At 33.0% G+C, this 19,604-nt stretch overlaps 2 protein-coding genes across 3 annotated transcripts in view; both read left to right on the forward strand.

Annotated features, from left to right (window-relative positions):
- LOC126884614 (facilitated trehalose transporter Tret1-2 homolog) overlaps positions 1–19,604 on the forward strand; it is a 72,672-nt gene that overhangs the window by 10,750 nt on the left and 42,318 nt on the right. The gene's annotated exons all lie outside the window — the stretch shown is intronic.
- On the forward strand, positions 13,390–17,767 carry LOC114345682 (facilitated trehalose transporter Tret1-like). The gene is made up of 2 exons (XM_028296475.2): positions 13,390–13,509; positions 16,258–17,767. The coding sequence occupies exons 1-2, from the start codon at positions 13,461–13,463 to the stop codon at positions 17,601–17,603; spliced, it is 1,395 nt and encodes a 464-aa protein (XP_028152276.2). The 5' UTR covers positions 13,390–13,460; the 3' UTR covers positions 17,604–17,767.

A 19,604-nucleotide genomic window follows, 5' to 3' on the forward strand; every position in this document is an offset into this window, starting at 1 on the left:
GAGTAATACAATGCCTAAATTGTTTAAGGTATGGCCACGTCACGGGTCAATGTAGAGGGAAAAAAAGATGCGGACAATGTGGACAGGAGCATGAATCTGAAGCATGTGAGTTAACAGAGCCTACTTGTTTATTCTGTTTTGGAAAACACTCAGCACTGGACCGAGCAAAATGTCCTGAGTTTGAGAAACAAAAGGCTATCAAATATCTTATGGTAAACGAAAATATGGCATTTGAAGAAGCAAAATTAAAATACAGTAATAGTTATACCTCAGCCTTAAAAACATCAAATGCAGGAAATAGATATACAATAACAACAAAAAGAAAATGGAGCGAAGCCACTCAAAATAAATCGGTTTACCCATATTCGGAAGAACATGAAAATATTTTAAACAATCCTAGCACCTCTGCGTACCCGCCTCTACCAATTCCTAAGAATATTCCAATGTATCACAAACAGGTAACACAAAATAACCAAACAACAAACAAAAACCTTAGTGAAAATATATTAACAATATTTAAAAATATATTAGGTAAAAAACTTTTGCCGACAGAAAATAAACAAATTATGGAAGAATTTAAAGATAGTCTAGAAAAAATTTTAAATGGATCTAACAAGTAAAAAAATCTTACAGTGGAATTCACGATCGATAATACACAATAAGGGACATTTCGAAAAATATATATTTGAAAATAAATTTTTGGCTATATTATTGAGTGAAACTTGGTTGAAACCAAACACAAACATAAATTTTTCTCGATATAATATATTTCGCGAAGATAGACCGCAAGGTTTTGGAGGGGTCGCAATATTATTAAATAAAAACATAAATTTTCAGAATAACTTAGATTTTTATAAAATAAATAATGTAATGTGTGTTGCAGTACAAGTCATTTTAAATCAAAATATTTTAAACCTATATTCTCTATATGCAAAACCTAAACTAGGTATATCGAAAAATGAGTGGGTCAGGTTCTTTAATAGTTTAAACAAACCATTTTTAGTGGGGGGAGACTTCAATTGCCATAATAAAATATGGGGATGTGATGAAACTGATCGCGAAGGGATAAATCTTTTTGAAGCTATGGAAGAATGTGGACTTAATTTCTTAAATGACGGTTCGGAAACATTAATTCGGAGGTCAATGAATAAAAATAAGTCAGCTATAGATCTAACAATTTGCTCAAGAGATATCTATTATAAATGCTCTTGGCACACAGAAAATATGAGTCTGGGTTCAGACCACTATCCAGTAGTTATCGAATTTGCACATGATAGTAATGTAAATACCTGTTTTGATAATAATGATATAATTAGAAATAGAATTAAATGGGATATTAAAAAAGCGGATTGGACAGTTTTCTCTTACTTGTTAAGCAATAAACAAAAAGACAATATAGGACAAAATACAGAACAAGAATATCAAATGTTTTATGATTCTATAAATGATGCTAGTAAAATTAGCATTCCAGAGAAGAGAAAAGTGACCAATGCAAAATTTAATAAACCATGGTGGAATAATGAATGTAGGGAGGCTATTAGACTACAAAAGGAGGCCTTTTTACAATTTAAAAGAATATCTAATCACGAAAATTACTTAAAATATCAGCAAGCAGAAGCATATAAAAAAAGAATTATTTTAAATAGTAAAAGAGCCTCATGGAAAAATGTATGTAATAGTTTGAACAAAAATACACCGATAGGTAAAATATGGAGTGAGATTAGAAAATTAAAAAACGCCTATAATCCACCTAAAAATCCAATAGTTGAAAATGAATGGATCGAACTATTCTTTAACAAAATTGCCAGACCTTGGGTCCTAGAGGAAGAAATTACATGTACAACGAACAGTACAATCACTGAAGACAGTAAATTTCTAACAGAATTATTTAATTTGGAAGAGCTTAAAAATTGTTTAAAAAACAATAACAACTCAGCTCCAGGAAAGGACAGTATTCACTATAGTATGCTATATAATTTGCCTATCCAAAGAAAAATACAACTACTAAATATAATAAACCGCATATGGACAAGCATGGAAGTTCCAAACTCATGGAAAGAATATATTATAGTCCCAATTCTCAAGCAATACAAACCCGCAAATTGTCCTGATTCATACAGAGGCATTTCGCTATCGTCATGTATCTTGAAAACATTGGAGAGAAGGATTAAACAAAGATTAGAATTTTGGCTGGAGAAAAATTCTCGACTCTCTTCAACACAATTTGGATTCCGAAAATCATGTTCAACAATGGAAAACTTATCACACTTGGTACTAGATGTTTACAACTCATTTTCTACTAATAAGTCAGTTGTAGCTACATTTATAGACGTCGAAAATGCATATGACAATGTTAATCTGGTAAGCCTGTATCACCAAATGAAGAAAATGGGAATCCCAGATATACTATGCTGGAGAATTTATAAACTTTACAGTAATAGAATCTTGTATATCCAAATTGAGAATAAACTATTAGGTCCCAGAATATCAAACATTGGGATACCTCAAGGAAGTATTCTAAGCCCAATATTATATGCTATTTATACTTCGGATATAGGTAAAAGCATATCAAATAGTACCCAAGGTAAAATATTACAGTTTGCAGATGACATATGTATTTACGTAGACCAAAACGAGATAGAAAAGGGCTGCAAAATAATAAATGAAGTATACAGTTGTTTACTTGAAGACTTGTATCACTTAAATTTAACAATATCTTTAAATAAAACACAAATTTGCATATTCTCCAGAAAGCAAAAACTTCCCGAACTAGTAAAAATACAAAACATCCAGTTCAAAGTTCAACCTAAAATTAAGTATTTGGGGATGATATTAGATAGAAAACTGAGCTGGAAAGACCATATTGAATACATTGTGACAAGAGCTGAAAAAGGTTATAATGCATTACGAGCAGTAAATCACATAACTTGGGGAGCAGATGCGAATATTTCATTAATAATGTACAGATCATACATAAGATCTATTTTAGATTATGGATGCATATTTTATAATCAGGCAGCCAAAACTCATCTTAAAAAAGTAGACGTGTTATCAAATAAATGCCTTCGATTATCTATCGGAGCTCTCATAAGCACCCCATTGTCAAATTTAAGTATAGAGTGTAATGAACCACCACTATACCTAAGAAGAAAAACTCTATGCGAAAAGTTTATACTTAAAAGTATTGCTAAAGAGAGTTTAATAGGGGATAAGTGTCAAAAACTTTTTATACATGACCTAACGAGTGAATACTGGAAGAAAAAACCTTCTTTACTACTTGCTGAAATATATAACAACTTGCGCCAATTTAAAAATAAATTATACACATCAAAAATATCACCCACATTTCAAATATATCTAAATAGCACTCCTAATATACAGCCAATTTACATGAAAGATTATTCGAACTTTCCAGCGAATTTAAGGAACTCTATGTTTAATGCAGATATAGAAACACTATGCCCACAGTATTACCAAATTTATACAGATGCCTCAAAGATTAACTCTAAAGTTGCTGCTGCCATATGGGACCCTAAAACACAGTACAAAGAAGGAATAGGACTGGATGAAGATACCACGGTATTTACAGGCGAACTAATAGCAATATTGAAAGCAATGCAATACATAGCCACGATCAACAATAACAACAATAGATTCGTAATACTGTCAGATAGCAAAAGTGTTCTAAGTAAATTGGAAAAGTGGACAGGACATAACAATCATATCGTTATAGAAATAATAAGAAACTTTATTGAACTCAAAGCCAAAGGCAAAGAAATATCTTTCTGCTGGATAAAAGCTCATTGCAATTTAAAACACAATGAAATTGTAGACAAACTAGCAAAGAGTGCTACAGAACTAGAAACTAACTGTGAATATAAGCTAACACTAAATGACGCATATGCTTATATTAATAACAACAAAATGAATAACTGGAAAGAATGGTATACCAACTCCAAAAAGGGACTGTATTATAAAAGTATTCAAACAGATATTCCATCTAAAGGCTGGTTTAGTGATTATCAAGGCAACAAGGTCCTCATATCATATATATGTAGACTTAGGTTTGGTCACTCCTTAGTTCCAGAACATAAATATAAAATAGGATTGTCTGACACAAACTGTTGTGAATGTGGAGAATTAGGATCCGCAGAACATATGATATTAGATTGCAAACTAAAAGAAAAAGAAGTAGAACATTTTATAAATCAAATTCATACTAAACAACACATAAGAAAACCTTTTAGTTTACAAACACTGATTGCTACAAAAGATAAAAGTATCTACGAGATCCTAATTAAACACATTAATAATATAAAACTAAAATTGTGAAATTATATATATAAGTTACCTTTGTTTACCCCATTTGTTGACCCTCCTTTCCGTGGTCTGGTCTTGTTTGATTTTGCTCTGAAAGACCCCTGAGCACTTATGTATCCCAGTTAATAATCCTTAGGTTAGGAAAAAAAAGAAAAAAAAACACATAATAAATAAATAAAAAAATAAAAAAAAATATAAATAAATAAATAAAAAAAATTAAAATAAAAAAAAAGAAAAAAAAATAATAATAAAAAAAAATATGTGTGTATATATATATAAAATAAAAAAAATTAAAGAAGCTATCATTAAAATAATAAGTACTTATATTTGTAAATCATTATTATCAAATAGGTCATTCATATTCAAAAATATAATGAGAGTATAACAGATATCTCATAAGATTTTAGTTAGTAAACAAATTTGGTTCGGCTAATGGATTAAGTCCACAGTCAAGAAATCCGATAGCACACACACACACACAAAGTTAACCTAAGAATACTACCACGTGTTACATTATATTATTACAGTGTATAGACCGAGGGCCTTGGGCCCGAGGTATATACGTTGACCGAAAGCGTTATTATTATAATACCTGTGGTGCCTTCATTTAAGGCACTGCAGTTAAAAGTGAAATGTCAAATTTTTAAAGCAAACGTCAAAACATTTATATTTCATTTATTAACATTAATATTAATAATACAGTTTGCGAAATTTGAAAAATGAATTTCTTGCACTGCAGTTTTACCGTTTGTAGAAAAAATATTGTAGTGTGTGAATCTCATGTAAATTGCAGAGTTTGCTTCGCTCATTCTACAAAACTTCACATGCGTGCCTTAAAACAATTGTACTTTTAACACTTATATCATAAATAACTATTTTCTACAAACGTGTTAAAAATGCAACTTTTAGCACTCCATAGGATTTTTCAATCCTAATAGCAATATTACTACTTCATCTTTCAATTGCCAGATGACGCTAGTCACCTAGTCCATTCACGTCAGTTGCGGTGTGGGGGATAAACTCTCGGTGTTGGTCACTGAGTATGGAGTAGCAGGCCTACGTTCTCTCCGATGAGACTCCAACAAGAGTCGAAAATCGTCGATTCAGAGTGCTGGACTGCGCTCCGTATTCTAAGTGAAAAATAAGATTGATTTGCCTTCGCATGCAACTGAATAAAAAATGGAATTTTTATTTTATTTTTATATTGGTCGTTACTTCTTTGGGTAACTAGGTCCATTTTCTGTTGGAATTTACCAGCTGAACAGACGGGGTCGTGAATTGTAAGTTTTTTGAATTCCCTCTTGTCTTTTTTGCTTCAGCATCCATCTGGCTTGCAAATTTTAGAAGCCATGGAGGTGTTACCAAGGAAATGGACCAATAAGTTTTCAATTTAAAAATCTGTTAGTAATATTTTAATATTTTTAAATGTTATTAATATTGCTATTAGGATTGAAAACTACTTCATCTTCCAATCTATTATTTTAACAATTTTCATTCACATTTAAATAAAAATTTCCCTTCTACATATACAACCACCAATACAATACTCATATAAAATTTTGCCAATATGGAAATTTCTCTGTATAATAGTATTTCAATTCAAAATTTATTCTTTCTTCTCTCTCACCATCATCTGTTTTTATCTTTTTGTTTATTATTATTACTAATCAGCTCATTCTTCCTTTTTAATTAATTTGATTAGTTTGATTTTATAGTCAATTTGTAGTCAACAGTTAAATTAAAATAATTTTATATTTTAAAATTTTGTAAAACACAATTTTCTTTTCTTTAAAAAAAACAATAGATTTAAATAATAGACATTTTCAGATATTAAAATCTTTACTATATCCATAGAAAAAAGTGTTGTCTGATTTGGTAGAATGCGATCTTACCCTTCAAAAAATATGTCACGTATTTCAGCACCTGGGAAATTGGAAGGATACTACAAATCTGGCCTCCACATAAGTGGTCTGTAGCTTCGACATGATAGGTGTGAAATTTTAAACGTTCTTTCTGTTGATTGGATAGGAAGGGTAGCGTTATCTAGCCTCCACGCTAGGTACACCATAGCCTCCATACGGTACTTCCAATATTTAATATTATTTTATTAAAGTGGCCAATAAAGGTAAAACACAAACAACTTTTGTTTCTTAATTATTTATTTATACAATAATGTGACATTTTACATAGAAATATTAGTATTTAATTTCGATTAAATACATGTTTACTTGTTGAATTTATCGGCTGCACACAACAGCTGATCGGCCATTAGACCCAACAACAAAACGCGAAATAAAATGTGTATTTTAAAACTGTTGGATAAACAGTACCTACAATCAGAAAAACTTACCTTTAAAAAGGTACTCGAATATGAAATAACAAAAATATCAAAAAACACGACTGAATATCAGCTTTTTATGGTGACACAAACACAAACTAAACACAAAACACCAAACACATCACATAACCGACCATATAAAATAAGTGAACGACAACGAACGAACGAACACGAACACAGATTACAGATTCACAGATAGCGCACGATTTGTCAAAAGTCATGTTCCACCAATCACAATGCCGATATCAGCGCCTCTGACTAAACGGAAGGAAAATAAATACGATTACATGTTTTTTATTAGAGTTAGCGGGGCATGACTATATCATTGTTTTGGATCATGACCTTTTGTTAAAACCTTTGAAAATCGACTACCTTCTTCCTTTACTGTCAGTGTCACTCCAAACAGTTCCTTACAAACTTTTGACACTTGGTAGTCAACGTTGGCCTAAGATGGTTGATTAAGTTTCTCGATTAGAGTTTCACCATGTTCCCGGTGGTTATATCTATTAACATCGTCGTTTAGCCTTTTCAATATTACATCAAAATAATGTAGATTGAATTATAATTACAACCATTGTTTAGTTTTGGGGCTATTTAGCAAGTATTTGAGTAAGTAATCATAATCACATTTTTTTAACTTTCAAAATTTCAACCATCTTTTCAATTTTAATAGTGGGATTACTTATTCTATTTTAGATTCACTGATGATGGACTGATAGGTCCGAAAACGTTCTGAATTGGATATATTTTGTTCAATCCATTGGTTTTTTTTAATTTTTATTAAATATACCTATTACATGAAGTGGTGTTTACTTCATGTTAGAGTTTTTTAACTATATGGTATACAGCCAACCTAGGGAACTACCTCCTTTTTAGTATATTTATTATTGTTAAATAAAAAATAAGCATGAAACCAAAAATATCTAGACAGAGTTACCGCACGAAATGTTTATATAAAATATATACAAAATTCCAGGTGGATCTGTCAAGTAGGTTTTGGTTACAATGTCTACCGCCTTTGAAAAAAGCAGTTTTGAGAAAAACGCATTTAAAGTATTCTCAACTTTTATTTTCAATTTATTTTTTGTCTGTCAAATAATAAATTGATGCACACCGGAATATGTTTTTGAATCGCCGAATAATTTACAAAAAGGATTTGGAACAGCTGTTCCCAATCGCTGGTGCGAACCTGCTGCAAAGCGAGTCGACGGTAGCAACCAGGTGGACTGTGGTCAAAGGCGACTGGATTATTTTCTAACAGAGGTACCTACTCACAGGACACGGGTGATTCAGAGCCTACCTCTCTAGGTTCGGAAAGGCTGACACTAATTAATGCGTATACTGCAGACACCAAGACACTGTTATACGTATGATGCTAGAGTGCAACAGGTGGGTAGTAGAAAAGATCAGAATGGAAAGAGTAAAAGAGAGACAGGTGTGAATTTTGCCAAAGTGAGAGAATGATTGAAAATATATTTGGTTGGACTAGTAAACAAAACTATATCGGTGCAGTGATCAAGAAGAAAGAAGATGAGGAAAAACAGATGTATCACAAAAGTAAGAGTGAAATATATTGCAAGTATAAGGTAGAGGATAGGTATAAGGAATCAGTTTTGATAAGAGGTGATGTAGTAAATTAGATTGTGTGAGGCGGACTGTGGGAAAGGATCTCCTAAAAAAAGGGGAAAATGAGGAAAAGGGAAGGGCCTCCTTGCTGACAGTCTGTTGTAACAAAAATAAGAAAACTTCTGTTGGAGTGAAAGTAAAAAGAAGGGTATACTCCAACAGAAGTAAGGAAAAAGGAAGTAACTAGTGGGACAAAAACTGCAAAGAGATGGAGTTTAAAGAAAAAGGGTGAAGTGGCTTATATGTTGAGAAGCCGCAATAGGAAAAATACTACTAAAGTGCAGTAGTACTGAAGAAAGGGGAATTAAAAGGGATATTACTATTAGTAGATGTATGAAGAGACAGAGGCAAACTGAATAGAGTTGGCTAGCAAGAGATGCAAGAGAACAACTTGACACTCAAGGATGGATACGGCTCATTTGCATGCCTGTCAAAGAACAGTAGTTCTAAGTAGATATTAATGATGACTAAAAGGTGAACTAATAAAATAAGGATAATGTACTAAAAATGAATGAAGATGAATAATTTCTAAAGACGAACAAAATAAATAAGACTAACAAATCATGGGCGCCATGAAAATGATCTTCGATCATTCTCCCAGGTATCTTACACTGCTGTCGAATATTAATAAATTAAATCTGTAAGTAAATGTAAATATAAAGTGAATAAAAATAAATGATATACAAAATAAATAAATATTTATTAAAATTAACTACCATATTTTTAATAATCTCTGAGTTAGACAAATTAAGTATATTGTGACTCTAAAATGACATATGTTATATAAAAGCTATATTTGTCTAAGATAATAACAATAATGTTACCTGTTACAAAACTTAAAGGTATAAGTACCTCTTACTAACATATAGGGTACAACTCACATGAGTCTTCTACCAAATGGTTATAGTACGCTTGCTACGTACAACTGAATTGAAAACCGATGAATATTAAAAGTAATATAAATAAATAGGCACAAGCCTGGCGAAGAGAAAATACCATGATGAATTAAGCAAATGCATTAATAAAAGTTATAAAAATGAAGCTAAGATAAATACCGAAACGATGACTTAATTACCCGAGCAAATGCAATAAAATAAAGTAGCGACGAATTAACTAAACAAATGAAATAAAGCGAATAAATAACATATTTGGGAAACAAGCAAATAATACAACCTAAATTTACATAATGACATGAAATCGACCTAAATAAACAATAAAATAGAAGTAATACCTTTTGGGCAAATACGCAGAGCTCAACGTACAGTACCGCAAAATGATACATGAGTTTGGGAACTTAATACCATAATATACAAATATGTTATATAAACTAAATCTGAAACAAAATTAATAAACAGTGCATTAAAATAAAACATAGGAGATAAACACACAATAGTTACTAATGTCACCCACTGGTAGTTCCCAAACAAACCCGAACGACTCCTAAATAGGTTGCTGGCGCATCCCCGGAAATGAGCACTAGGATAGTGCAAAAATCATGCATCCTGTAGGTCCAAGTGCTAATACGAAAAGGAGCTGGAATGCCCCCAAAAGGCTTGTTCCCCAAGTAACTACTCCTAGTGACTTATGGTTGGAGATTGGCCTCTTGGTGTTTCGAGGTGTTATTTAAGATTTCACATGGATGGCGTGTGATACGATGATGTTATGCTGTAAACCCCATTGGATTAATACCTTCTTTATTCCCAAACACTCCTAGATAGGTTTGGTGATCCATAATTCAAAAGTCACACATTTTTACTAACACGAGGTCTAACCTCCAAATTTGATCCTCACACGCCATCCATACTAACCAAATCCCCAACCACAAGTGAAGTCTCTCGTCTCGCCACTTCACAGAGCAAAACGTCAAATTCTCAGCACACGAATCAAATTATTACCCGAGGTGTAGAGTATGTTGCATACTCTGAAGTGTGACGTCACGTAAATATTTATTTACGAGAAAATTAGAGAAGTTGAAAGAAATCAAATGAGAGACCGAGGGGAAATAATTATAAAAATAATTAAAGATCTAATTTCGTAACGTGACCGTTACACTGTGAGAGAATGAAGGTAGTGATCGGAAGCGATGTCGACTTTACAGCGGCCATTCCGCTTTCGTAGCACTTAATGACAGAGGCAGAGTTGCCAGATGCGATTTTCTAAAACCCCACTTTCAAACTGAAATTCCCCCAAAATGAAGCTCAAATACCCCAAATTTAAATTTTTGCCGCCACGACTGGTTTCTGATTGATGCGCATGCGCAGTTCGTAGAATTCAAGATTCAAATGTCAATATGATGTCAATTGTCAATGTCATTTCAGGCCTCAGGGAAGGGATTGTTTGTTGTTATTGTTTTGATTTTAATATATTTTTATAATTTGATTAATAACAATAATATTGTTAACATTATATTGATATCAAACTATCTGATTACCATATTCAGCTACTGAATAAAGATAACTTTCTACACTGGTTTGAAGAGTAGTTATTAAAGTACGAAGTTAAGCTCTATAATTATATTATATGGACAATGCTTCACACCATAGCAGCTTGATACATTACATTATAAAGCTCAAAAACAGGAATTGAATGGCTAATTACAAAAAACATAAATTTTTCAGTTAATATATTTAAATATGAACCCTCGGAAATAATTTAAATAGTAAGTGTTTTACATGCATGGCATGGCTAATAAGTCGGTTCGCTAAACTCCGACACAACTGGCAAAAACAAAAAAGTGACCTACTAAAATCGCTAACCAGTTCTGTATGAGTTTAGCGAACAGACTTTAACTGTTCTATGATTTACACATGATGAGCGAGCAGGGTGCTTATTTCTAAAAAAGAAAATTTCTATTTTCATTTATATGTACATTTTACACCATCATTTCATATTATATCTTATTAGCGATGCATGTAAAACGTAGAGGTAGATGTAATCCATGATTTTTGAATTTTAGTAGTCAAATGTATAGAGAACACTAAACCAAAATTATACTATTTATCAACAGAGGGCGCTAAAATAATTCATAGGTTCCATAATCTTCGATTATATGAGAGTACAATAATATGCAGTTCTATTCTAATGTTCTATGTACATTCACAAATTTAATTGACCATGACCCCCTAAAATCCCCCACAATTTTTTTTACCCCCAAAAAATCCCCCAGCCATTACAGCTAAAAAAATTCCCCCAGGCGCTTTCAAATTACCCCAAAAATGGGGGGAAATACCCCAATCTGGCAACTCTGGACAGAGGAGGGTCTCGTTTAGCAGGTAGGCATTCGACATAGTCTCGGCGACGCGCGACGAGAGAGCGTTTAAGTACCCTGGGAAATATCGCTAGGACTACGAAGAATGAATCCTGCATTGTAGCGGTCCCAATTTATCGTCGTATTAATATATCAGGTCCGACACTGTGTGACGAATAAAGAATTTGTTTTGCTAACATTTTGGTGATAACCGAAAAATCTGCTTGCGGATATTTAGTATTTTCTTATTGGTTTACAACTTTTAGTGAGATGTTCTTAGGAACATACCCTGGCTATTTTATTATTAGAAGAAATTTTTGGTTTCTTTTAATTGGATAACTATCTGGGGATTGCAGAATGGGAGTGTAATTTCTCTGTTTGAGAGGAATCTGGTCTTGAATTAGGACAAAAACGAGGAGTCAAAATCTAGCTACGATAGTGTAGAGTCGCGGACCGATTTGGTCTAGTCCGCGAGACAGTTTTGGTTTATTGTCTGTAAGACAAGTTGAGTTACCAGATGGAGTGAACTCCAATCTATTTTATCTGTTTTCTTAGTGAGAAAACAAAATTTGTTACAGTGTTGTTGCAATGTTGGTTACAGTGAATACGACGATAGTATGTTTTGTGTCTTGTTCCGTGTTTTAGAAGGAACAGTTTAGCTGTGTTGTTCTTAAGAAGAAATTAATACAAGTTCGCGGAGCAAGTTTCTCCAACTTTATAATGTTCAAATGAACAGTGTTTACTTCGTTCCAATAACAATCAATAATTAGCAGTTACCTTTGTGTAAAAATAAAACAAAAATTTTGGAAATTTATTCTGATACCATAAAATTTTGTGACATAGTACTCTAGTTCAAACAAATGTAAAGTGTTAAGTGAAAAGTGTTGGGCAACAATAGTTCCAGCTGGGCTATACCAGATCCACGTTAGCTCTGATCATCAATGCAGTCCCAGGTCACCAGGTACTCATAATAAACTGTTTATTCTTTCTTTTGAACAATGATACTCACGAAGGACTTAATTTTACTGATTTATTTCAATTCATTTTTACCTTCTTATTTTTTATAAATTAACGACTATTATATTATAACTTTTATCAGTATTTTCTTTGCACACTACATGTCTTATCCTTATTTTTGGAGAGGATTACAGACAATTTACGACCGCATTGGTAAGTACCAACCTACATCAGATGGAACGAGATTGCAAGTAACTTTCTTTAATTTTGGATAAGCACATTGCAGTATTTTTATTTTTTTTTTATTTATTAATGGCGCCCAAAAATATCTTTTAATAATAAATGTAATTTTAAAAAACCCACCCCTGTAATATCTGAAGACCGTAGCTTACCGGGGCATGCCAAAAAGTAGCATCAAGAACATCATGCCTATGACCTACATAAATTTTGCACCTGTTTAGGAAACTACACTGTTTGAATATATTTTTTGTTTATTTAATTTAACGTGTCTAGACTGGCTACACACATGGTTCCCATTCGTGGGGTCACACAAATGTCGCCCACCGTCTAGGCTTTTTTTATTTCACGCTACTTAATGTTTTAGCATTAAGGTCAGTCAGGCGGCGTTCTAGACTGAGGTGACTTCTGAGATGTCATCTTAAACAGGCTGCTAATTCTAATTGTCTATAAAAACAAACACCTAAGTAAACGTTTAAAAGCTTTTAATTCGCCAAAATTCCTAAATTTCTTTAAGTTCACAAAAATTAATCTTGTACCTACATCCGTCTCAGATTTATTAGTATAAGGATTTTTATATAATCTTTTATAACGTTTATTCAACGTGTATTGAATAAATGACGTTTTTTCTAAGTCAAGATAAATATGATGGAATATATAAAGCTGCAAAAAAGTTAAAAATTGTGTCATTGTCCTAGAACAATTTAGTGTAACATTACACAGAAGGTTCTTAAAATGGTTAATGCTCCGAATCGTGTGTTCTTGTACACAGCTGCTTCTGCAGGTAAATATAAATAACAGATTTTATTTTTTCTTCTTCAATAAGTAAATTTCAAATACAGTGGAATCTCGATTATCCGTCAGGGCACCGGACCAAGGGTATGACGGATAATCGAAAAGACGGTTAACAGAACGTTAAAAAAATCATAGTACAACTCTCAAATTGTATTTGTATCGTTTGTTTAATAATATAAGAGGGATTTGTGTTCGTCCAATCCAATTAATTTAGTTTAGAATATTCTGAAATCTTGTTTGTTTTACTGTTATTTCAAATCTTTTGCAAATTTTGCAACGAAGAATTTCTTAATCCGCGTAAGATCATACAATCTATTTTATAGTCTTCTTCTTGTCGAGAATTCCACTCTATGAATTGTTGCATGTGCTATGCACCTTCTCTGGCTTCTTTACACAAATCGTTGTTTGTGCAAATGCAATGGTAGCATCACTGTACATTTCAACGAATTTCGTTTGGCTCATCGCAATGCTCAATAATTGATGATGTACGGACCCTGACGGTTAACAGAGGTGACGGTTAATGGAGAGACGGATAATCGAGGTTTCACTGTATTTTGATATTTTCCAAACTTTTTTGTGTTCTCCTAACTTGTGTCCTTTAACTTAAATAACTCTAACTGTCGTCGACCTAATGTGAAAAGTAGGGATCGCCAACTTCTTGAAAATTTCAAGGTCTTGTCTTCACCTTGTCTTGATTTCAAGACAAGATCAAGACAAGAAGTAATTTTAGATTTCAAGACAAGACAAGGAAATTTATATCAATACCAAGATTTCTTGTCAAGAAAACAAGAAATCTTGAAACTTGATTAATAATAAAACTAGATTTTATTTAAAATAACAAATTTAGCACATTTTTAAATCGGAATGGATAAGACATGAATAATTGATGCAGATAACACTTCCTATTGAGTCAACGTCTAGCCGATTTCCTGGTTGTGTTAAAGCATGCAGAATTGCTGACACCGTAGACTTCAGATGGTAAGGTTTCTTGACCTTACCATGATCAAATATTCGTTTTATGTAATGTAACTTTTCTTGTGAAAGTCCGTTGTGCTTGTAATAGATGATTTTAACTTTTCCGACCTCAAAACAATAGCTAGGTTGAGCATTTTTCAACAATCAGACAAGGATTTTTTCCAATTTTTTCCATCAATTAAAAAACTGCATAAAAAAATAGAAGTATTTTTATATCATACATGGGATCCATCTCTCTTCGTAGTGGTATTTTGAACCTTTTGACCATAGCTCTGAAGATGGCTTTATAAGCCGAAAACGCTCAGCTACGAATTATTTAATTTACACACTTCAAAAGTACATTTCTCTCTATTTATTTGTATTCATAAGTGTGTACAAAACTATTTCAGTCTTTACATTTGTAAATCAATTTTATTGGGTTCGTCAAAAATGCAGATCGAGGACTCCCAGTGGCAGTAGAGGCCGTGTTGGCACGCGACGCAATAAAAAGGTCGCCGGGGAATCACCGGACCGGGTAATCAAGAAATTTCAAGATCTTGAAATTTCTTGAGTCAAGACAAGATATAAGATGCCAAGAAAACGTCAAGACAAGATTTTTTTAAATTTCTTGATTTTTTCTCAAGACAAGACAAGAAGTTGTTGTCAAGAAATCTTGTCTTGTCGACCCCTAGTGAAAAGTACGTAAGTCCATAATACCTCATTTTACAGGGGAGAGACAAAAAACTAACTGTGCATAACTCCACTTGTACACAACTAAATATAATGTGAAAATTGCACAAGTTAATTTTACTAATAAATTTGTTTAATTATCATGTGTGATTGTGTTTATGTATTTATGTTGTGTCATTTTAACCCTGTAGGTACTCAAGCGTTTACAATGAAAATAATTTTTTGCGTAATCATCAGAAAATCACCGATACGTTTGGCCACTAACAAGAACGGACTTGTGGGACTTGTGCAGATTTCATATGGTTATCAACATTAATGGACTTACGCAGATTTCATTTTCACCATTTTAGCAAAATCTAGTAAAATATATTAGAAGACAGCAGAGCCGTACATAGCTTTTGTATAATGCTAACAGCTGCCATCAAAAGTCTAAAACTGAATATTTTGGACTTATGCATTTTTCATATTAGGCCGACGATATATTGTTCCTTCGGGATATCTTGAATTTAGAGTTCCACATAGCAATAATTATTAATCTATTTGCAATATTAGGCTTAATGATTGGTTTTTTGTAAAATATAGTTAATATCCGACTGGTCTATTATTTGACAAATAATGACATTATTTCGAAGTCTATTAAGTACGACATAACGCCCAAGGGCGTAATATTGAAAAATAACGCCCTAGGACCTATTGAATTTAAATAACGAGTTAAATACTGTCAAGTTGACAAATGAAACTCTAAGTAAAACTATGGTTACCACAATTACGTTACGAATATTTCTGGTAAATGTACTTATTTGAAAACTAATTAATTCAAAATTCGTTCAAATTTTTTGCATATAAAGAATAATTTAGTGGGACATTAAACATTGAAGGCACCACGGGTATTATAATAATAACGCTTTCGGTCAACGTATATACCTCGGGCCGAAGACCCTCGGTCCCATTAACCGCGGGCCATTGACCCATTTACTCTCATTGACCAAGCCCTCGGCCCATTGACCTCAAGCGTTATTATCCTTTATAATACCCTTGGTACCTTAATAACTATAATAAAATAGTAATTTTATTTTTGTTTTTTTTTTTTCAGCCAATATCGCCACATTCATTTGCGGTACTGCTTTGGGTTGGACATCACCAGAAATTCCATTACTGAAAAATATAACTGCCAGTCCATTAGACCACGAACTATCAGTTTCTGAAGAAGGATGGATTGGTTCCTTTCTGCCACTAGCAGCTGCAATCGGTCCAATTGGAGGAGGCATTCTTGCTAATTTAATTGGAAGAAAGAAGACTATCCTCATAGGGGCGGTACCTTTTCTGGCAGCCTTTGCGTTAAATGTTTTAGCGCACTCCGTTTTCTTATTCTATTTGTCAAGATTTATGTGTGGATTTGGTACAGGTATTATATTCACAGCAATGCCCATGTACATAGGAGAAATATCAGATAATGAATCTAGGGGGACTTTGGGTTCCTTCTTGCAACTTTTTGCTGTTCTTGGACTGCTTTTCTCATACGCTTTGGGACCCTTTATCTCTATAAAAATGTTTAATATCATTCTTGTATGTATTCCCGTTATATTTATGGTTCTCTTCTTCTTTTTCATACCAGAAAGTCCGTATTATCTTATCCAAAGTGGAAAAATGGAAGAAGCGATTACAGCTCTTTCAAAATTTAGAGGAATGGAAAGAAAAATTGCAGAGATAGAAGCAGAAACAGTAAAGTTGCAAGTAGAAGACGACTTAGAAAATAAAGGTGGTTTAAAAACAATTTTAAACTCGTTAGGACTGAGGAAAGCTTTAATTATTGCTTTTAGTTTACTAGCGGCTCAACAACTATCAGGAATTAACATTGTCCTCTTCTATACACAAAATATATTTACGGATGCAGGAGTTTCCTTTGCACCTGAAATCTGCACTATTATTGTTGGAATTGTCCAGATAGTGGCGAGTGCTGCTACTCCACTGCTTGTCGATAGATGCGGAAAACGTTTTCTTTTAATGCTTTCTGGTTTAGGAATGGCTCTATCTCACAGCGTCCTTGCTTACTTTTTCTACATGAAAGATGACTGTCAAAAGGATATTTCCAACCTGGCATGGCTGCCCATTGTAGGAGTAATCGTATATATTATTACCTACTGTTTAGGGTTTGGACCTCTACCTTGGGCAGTTCTTGGAGAAATTTTCCCAGGTAACGTCAAATCTGTCGCTTCTTCAGCATCAGCCTCGTTTTGCTGGATATTGGGATTCATTGTTACGAAATACTTCAGCGCTTTGGTCATACTTGTAGGTACTTCCGGAACATTCGGATTCTTTAGTATATGTTGCGTTACAGCAGCTATATATGTTTTTAAATGTATTCCTGAGACCTCAGGAAAAAGTTGTCAAGAGATTCAAATTATCCTTGGGGGTAGTAAAAATGGAGACTCTTCCTAAATATTTTTGATTACCCGTAATTCGTCATCTTGTTATCTCTTATAGAGAAAATACATATTTGTAAATTATTATACAATCTTAAAATAAGCTTTAAAACAATTATAATTTATGTGTATATTATATATTTATATCTTTTATATATTTTAATAAAAAATTTCTGTGAATCTCGATTTGTTTTATTTAACTTACTTTATTAGTTTAGTATTGTGTTTATGGTATTGAGCCACAATTGTTGGTGTAACTAATGAAAATTACATTTCTTAAATGAACTATTGTTTGAGCTTTCGATTTTCACTCCGGAAATCGTCCTCGGAAAATTAGCTAACCTAACTAACCTAACCTAAAAAGATGAGGTTGTGAAGATTTTCGCAGAACTTTTCAGACCTAATTTTGATTTTAATCTTCTGAGGACGATTTCCGAAATGGAAATCGAAACGTGAAACAATAGTTTCATTTAAGAAATGTAACTTTCATTACATCAACAATTGTGGCTCAATCCCATAACACAATACTAAATTTAACATGACGCAAGAAAACAGTTTTAGACCTTTACTAGTTGTTGCATACATTCCTTCTTTCCTTTTCTTGACTTATTTGATGGTTTCTTAGTGACTAGAGTAGCTTATGCATTCCTATTTCTCCCCGTATATTTAGTATAGTTAGAACATGCTAGCTTATAATCAAAGAAAACGCGCTATGAAATTACTTAGCATTACGGTTAACAATACCCTTTTAATATTAATGGTAACATACGCAGGTATTTTAAGTTAAATATCTGACCTTAGCAGAAGTAAATAATACTTTCAACCAACTATATTTCTATAGGTACCTATATAATCCGGTTCTCTTCTACCGTGAGGTGTCGAGAAATCTGTTTTTACTTCCTAATCATCCCTCTCCAAAGTTTTCTGTTGGATGTCCTTCTCTTGGCTTTCTCCCATGTGAGGTTTCTGCTTTGTAGTGATTTTCCCACAGCATCGTTCCATTGTTGACTCGGTCTTCCTCTTCTCCTTGTACCAATTCCCTTTGCTTCCCAAACTACCTTGACTTGTCCATGTGGATCTAACCTATTTAAATGACCAAACCATCTTAGTTGTGATCTTTCTATTGCTTTGTTGGCACTCTCAACATCTAGGTTGTTTCTTATCTTTTCATTTTTTACCTTGTCCATTAGCGTAACTCCTACTCTTCGTAAATACTTCATTTCGGAAGATTGTATCTTGCTATTCTCCCGTTCAGTTAGCGTCCATGTTTCACTTCCATATAGCAAAATAGGGAGGTATATTGTCTTATATACAGACACTTTTGTCTTCTTACTAATTTTTCTTTTGCTAATGAAACCTAAATTCAGGGAGTGATATAGTCGTGATGTTTTAGCAATTCTGTTGTTTAGCTCTTTTTCCATTTTTCCTTTTCCATCTTTTTTAGTTCCTAAATATTCAAAATCCTCCACTTGTTCTACTAAATTTCCGTCCAAGTTTATATGGATTTCTCTCGGTGTCTTGGATATAAGTAGAGTTTTGGTCTTTGCTAAATTTATTTTCATTCCTTTATCTGCAAGTTCTCTTGTCCATAAATTTAGATTGTCTTGTAAAGATTTCTTTGAACTTGCTATCAATGCAATGTCATCTGCAAATACACATTCACTTAGAGTTATACTTTTTAATCGATGGTAACCTAAATCTAATTTTCGGGACCCTCTACTGCATTTTTCTATTACTTCATTCATATATATAATGAATAGCAGTGGGCTCAAAACTCCACCTTGCCTTACTCCTTGTGTAGTAGCAAATTTGTTTGATTCACAGTTTAATACTCGCACAATGTTCCAACTCTTCCAGTACATAGATTTTACTGCATGAATTAGTTCTACTCCAACATCGAACTCTCAACCAACTAAGAAACAAAAAAATCCAGGGATAGATGGCATGCTATCTGAGACTCTAAAAATAATGTGCGAGATTGGCATAGATGTAATACATTTTTTTAAGAGGTGGAAAT

The sequence above is a fragment of the Diabrotica virgifera genome, chromosome 5, assembly GCF_917563875.1.
Source record: "Diabrotica virgifera virgifera chromosome 5, PGI_DIABVI_V3a".
Taxonomy (NCBI): Eukaryota; Metazoa; Arthropoda; class Insecta; order Coleoptera; family Chrysomelidae; genus Diabrotica; species Diabrotica virgifera.